A 5,541-nucleotide genomic window follows, 5' to 3' on the forward strand; every position below is an offset into this window, starting at 1 on the left:
GATTCCCCCCCCCCCCCCCAACCAGGGGTCATTTGGGGGGGGGGGATCGCGGGGGATCGCAGTTCCCCCGGGTGAGGTATGGGGGGGGCACATGACGAAGCCGCGCCCCCTGCTTCCGGCCGCCCCGCTTCCGGCCCTCATTCAGCCAGGAGGAGGCAGGAGAAGAGGGAGGGTAAGTTGCTTCCTCCCTGCCTCTCCCCACCCCTGCCTGGGGCCAGGGAGGGCCTTCGGGGGGCTTCCTTGCACTCCCGCCGGCCTTGTAAGTCCACCGCCGGGCCCCTTATGGGCAGCGGCCGGGACCGTTGGGGGCGGGGTGTGTGGCCTTATGACACACTTCCAGTGATGTCAGGGGGTGTGGCCTTATGACACACTTCCGGTGATGTCAGGGGGTGTGGCATATGCTAATGAGTTCCCCTAGCTCTTTTTCTACGAAACGACCCCTGCCACCAATCAACATTTTCTGGCTATGTCCCTGCTCCTGCCACAGTCCAGCTATTTACTGCAAACAGCAATGACATCCGTAATGCATGGGAATCTCACATTTTAGTGAGACTGACTGCAAGATATCCTTTGATAATTTTTTAACATTAACAATTTTTTCCTTTTTTTGTTTTAAAGGTCTTCCTCCTCCTCTCTCATCCAGGAGGGAATGCCTTTTCCAAAGGCTGTGGCCTACTGCATGGCATCTATTTGCATCATACGAAAACAAAGCAAGAACTTCATTTATGAAGATCTGATCGATCGATGAATCAACTGACCAATTGAAAGTTCACACAAGCAATTAAGTACACAATTGACTATTCTTTCATTGGACGAGAGGCATAATAGAGTGTATCGATTTTGCAAAATTTATCCAGGGTCCTGAGTTTGTTTGGATTTTTTGGTGCTAACTGGAAAAAACCCCATAAACGTTTGACTCAATGTGTGCCTAAGCTCTTGATCGCAAGTCTGCACGGAATCAGACATGCAGGCTTTTGCAGGCCAAAGCTCATATTCAGGGCAGGATGGTTTCAAAAAAAATCCAAGCCAAAATTCTAGGCCAAATTCTGCAGCAAGAACAGCTAAACCCTGCCACCTGTGGCATAATTTTAATCTGCATGATTCCTTTTAGTTTGCATAATTTACAGTGTCCTCCCAACATTTTAACCTTCCCGGACATTCAGTTGATGACCTAAAGGTAGCAGTTATCTTACAAAGAAATCTCAAAGGGAGATTAGAAAAAGAGACTGCTGAATTGCAACTGATAACGAAGCTCAAGACAATGCATTCGCCTGGACTTAACTGAGACCTAGATTTCCTGTCTCATTACCAATAATGATTTCTCCACGCCTACTACCTCTCTGCATTTCACACCTAACCTAATCATACCTGCTATTGTCCTTAGGTAACTGAAATCACTACACTTTCCAATATATAAGACAAATGGACTCCCATTCTAGCTGCATCTGAAAATGTAAGCAGTGACTCACAAAAGCCTACCACAAATTTTGTTAGTCTTTAAGATGCTACTGGACTCTAACCCTTTTCTAGCACCCTCCCAAGAAGGGGCACCCCAGTTTGGTGTAGTGGTTAAGTGCGCGGACTCTAATCTGGGAGAGCCGGGTTTGATTCCCCGCTCCTCCACTCGCACCTGCTGATGTGACCTTGGGTCAGTCACAAGCTCTGGCACAGCTGTCCTTGAAAAAGAGCAGTTTCTGTCAGAGTTCTCTCAGCCCTGCCCACCTCACAGGGTGTCTGTTGTGGGGAGGGGAAGGGAAAGGAGTTTGTAAGCCGCTCTGAGACACCTTTGGGTAGTGAAGGGTGGGGGGTATAAATCCAATCTCTTCTCTCTTCTTCTCTTCGATGGGCATAACTCTGTTTAGGACTAGCACTGTCATTCTGCAGCTTTTCAACCATTTCCCCTTTATATTTGCTAGTGACAGAGAGGACCCATCCCCACCTGATGGACAGGTGAACATCTTACCCCATGTACTAGACCAGTGATGGCGAACCTTTTAGAGACCGAGTGCCCAAACTGCAACCCAAAACCCACTTATTTATCGCAAAGTGCCAACACGGCAATTTAACCTGAATACTGAGGTTTAACTTTAGAAAAAACAATCCATACATTAACTTAAGATGATCCAAAGCAATCCCAAATGCTTTCATTTTCTTAAAATTATTTGGCAGAGAATTTGACACTTTTCTGATGGTCTGGGCCTGGCTGGGGCGATGGCACGGGTGCCCACAGAGAGGGCTCTGAGTGCCACCTCTGGCACCCGTGCCATAGGTTTGCCACCACTGTACTAGACAGTGGCTCAACAGCCTTCAAGTATACCTTTATGTCCACAAAGACTAGAATCTTGCTCTTCAAACTGTGAGAGCAGAGATGCACAAGGATGTTACACCTGGTGGCCCAGGCTAGCCTGATTCTGTCAGATCTCAGAAGCTAAGCAGGGTTGGCCCTGGTTAATATTTGGATGGGAGACCACCAGGGAAGTCCAGGGTTGCTGTGCCGAGGCAGGCAGCGGCAAAGCCACCCCTGAACATCTCTTGCCTTGAAAGCCCTACGGGGTCGCCATCAACTCACTGCAACTTGATGACACTTTCCACCCCCAATACATTCGAGGGTGTAGCAGAATCAGTCTAGCCACCCAGTCCAGATGCACAGGGAGAAGCTTAGCTCATGGACCTCTTGCCCGGGGAAAAGCACCTCTTACTGTATTTTTTTTATCCTGGCTTCCCTCCAAGGGATTTCCATGAAGAACACTACACAGCAAGGGGAGTGCTGGCAGCAGAACGGAATCCTGGCCGCGATCTGCCCGGGGCCAGCGGCAAGCACAGGGACTGCTCGTGGCCTAATCTCCGCGAGCTCACCCATTTCCGCCGTCGACACACGCCGCAGACGATGGTCCTCACTCTCCAAAGGAGGTTGGTCTCGATGAGGAAGAGGAGGAGGAGGAAGCAGAGCCCTTGAACGGCCATGGAGGTCAAGTACTTGCCAATCCCAGGGTTCTCCCATGCAAAGTAATTGGTTTGGTAAGTAATATCTGGGAGAGGGGAAAAGGAGAGAGGTCAGTTCACACACAAAAAAACCAGAGTCCCGTGGCAAAAACTAAGGTAGAATCCACCCCATCTTTAAGCCTGGTTGGTTTCTGCAGGAGAGAGCAGAGCATTTTAACCACACTTCTGTCTCCCTGTTGGCATCAGAGCGCATCCAAGTTTTAAGGAGGGAAGGGTGAACTCGACCCAGGGATGTCATTTTCGGTGGCAGTCCCGTGCCTCTCATCCCATTCTAACCTGCCTCAGAAGCAGTGTTCCTTCTAGGCTGAGTTAGTGTGAGCTAGCTCACAGTTTTTCGGCCTCCGGCTCATACATTTTTGTCTCAGCTCAGGAAGGATGGCTCCAGAGCAAACTAATTCATGTCTATGAGGAAAGGTTAAGGCGCTTAGGGCTCTTTAGCTTGGAGAAACGACGACTGAGGGGTGACATGATTGAGGTTTATAAGATTATGCATGGGAAAGAGCAGGTAGAGAAAGAGGTACTTTTCTCCCTTTCTCACAATACAAGAACCCGTGGGCACTCCATGAAATTGCTGAGCGGTCGGGTTAGAACGGATAAAAGGAAGTACTTCTTCACCCAAAGAGGGATTAACACTTGGAATTCACTGCCACAGGAAATAGTGGCAGCTACAAGCATGGACGGCTTCAAAAGGGAATTAGATAAGCATATGGAGCAGAGGTCCATCAGTGGCTATTAGCCACAAGGTATAGATAGGGACTCTGGGGCAAGTGATGCTCTGTCATCTTGGTGCTTGGGGGGGGGGGGTCAGCTCATTCGCAACTTTAATGCCAGTAGCTCACAAAGTAGAACTTTTGCTCACAAGACTCCACAGCTTAGAGGGAACATTGCTCAGAAGCCAAGGCACAGACGGTGTTCGGTACTCACTGAATATTTTGCAGACCATGACGGCTTCGAACGAAGAGGTGCAGAACTGAATGAACTCATAGTTCTGGTAAAAGTAACTGATGCTCTGCCCCAAGCAGTAGTTGGGCAGGATCAAGAAGACTTTATCCAGCAACCTTGAGAGATCGACCATCCCGAGCTCTGGAAGACAGACATGGGAGAAGTCAGCCAGAAGACCTACGGTGGGTCCAACTGGCTTTTACGGGGAAACGGCCACCCCACCCAAACCGAGCTCTCGTCGGCTCCGGTCCCTCACCCGGGATGCTCATGATGGTGACGGCCAGGAAGGCAGCCGTCCCTGAGAAGATGTTGAAGATGGTGAGGCGCGTGTAGGCCGTGGCTGCCACGGAAAAGCAGAAGCTGAGCAGGTACATGAGGGGGATGATGGCCCAGCCGTAGAGGAGGAAGATCTGCATCACATCGACCAGATGGCTGTCCTGGGTGAACGCTTTCACGTCGAACGCTTGGAATATCACCTGGAAGACCGACCGAGGAAAGCGGTGAGACATTCCTATCGCCTGCGGAAGGCCTCCCTGGCCTCCTCCCACCCTGTCCCCCGGACAGACTGCATCCCTGCCTGTGGCCCTGCTTCCTCTGATGTCTGAAGGTTCTCCTGGTCCCTGTGTGGGGCCAAGTTCTCCTCCCTTCCTTTGAGTCCTTCCTCAACACCCAACCGTCCTCAGTCTGTCCTCTGGCTCACAACACTCCCCTTTAAATCCTCACTCCCAAGTTTAACCGGCGTTGGCTTCCAATTAACCCTGCTTAGCTTCCGCGACCGGAGGCTGGTCAGGGAAAGGGCCCCGGTGCAGCTGGATTTGAGGAGCTGAGCCAAGCTCCCTGACACTGGCTGGTTCCTGTGCTGGAGACCAAGTGGCGTGAACATAAGAACATAAGAGACGCCAAGGCTGGGTCAGGCCAAAGGCCCATCCAGTCCAACACTCTGTGTCACACAGTGGCCAGAAATACCAGGTGCCATCAGCAGGTCCACCAGTGGGGCCAGGACACTAGAAGCCCTCCCACTGTTGACCCCCCCAAGCACCAAGAAGACAGAGCATCACTTGCCCTGGAGCCCCTATCTATACCTTGTGGCTAATAGCCACTGATGGACCTCTGCCGGTGTGACAGCAGATCTCTTGTGTCAGGAACAAAACTGGGAAGCGCCAAGCCTGCCATATTGCTGCTGGGTATGTCGGGCAGCGAGCTGGCAAACAAACTCTGCCCCCAGTGGAAAACATTCCGGGACGGGGATCATGGGGCTGCCTCTGTCGCAAATGCAGAAGCTGCAGCTGGTGCAGAAGGCTGCGGCCAGGTTGCTGGTGGGCGCCCCTAGGTGGCAGCACACCCGACCTGTGCTGAAAGCGCTGCACTGGCTGCCTATAGCATACCGGATTCGCTTCAAAGTGCTGGTGCTTACCTTTAAAGCCCTACATGGCCAGGATCCGGCATACCTGAGGGACCGTATTTCCCCACATATTCCCCAAAGAGCACTTCGGTCGGGGTCACAACACCGGCTGGTGACCCCGGGCCCTAAGGAGGCCAGGCTTGCGGCAACAAGGGCCAGGTCCTTTTCAGTGGTGGCTCCTATCTGCCAGGCTT

The 5,541-nt window shown here is 51.6% G+C and overlaps 1 protein-coding gene across 1 annotated transcript in view; it reads right to left on the reverse strand.

The window, feature by feature from the left end:
- ABCA3 (ATP binding cassette subfamily A member 3) overlaps positions 1 to 5,541 on the reverse strand; it is a 92,969-nt gene that overhangs the window by 14,695 nt on the left and 72,733 nt on the right. The window contains exons 21-23 of the mRNA XM_015419928.1: positions 4,202 to 4,456; positions 3,928 to 4,086; positions 2,857 to 3,029 (exon numbers count right to left, since the gene is read on the reverse strand). Coding sequence (XP_015275414.1) covers positions 2,857 to 3,029; positions 3,928 to 4,086; positions 4,202 to 4,456 — 587 coding nt within the window. The remainder of the gene's footprint in view (positions 1 to 2,856; positions 3,030 to 3,927; positions 4,087 to 4,201; positions 4,457 to 5,541) is intronic.

The sequence above is a fragment of the Gekko japonicus genome, unplaced genomic scaffold, assembly GCF_001447785.1.
Source record: "Gekko japonicus isolate JY-2015 unplaced genomic scaffold, Gekko_japonicus_V1.1 scaffold3722, whole genome shotgun sequence".
Taxonomy (NCBI): domain Eukaryota; kingdom Metazoa; phylum Chordata; class Lepidosauria; order Squamata; family Gekkonidae; genus Gekko; species Gekko japonicus.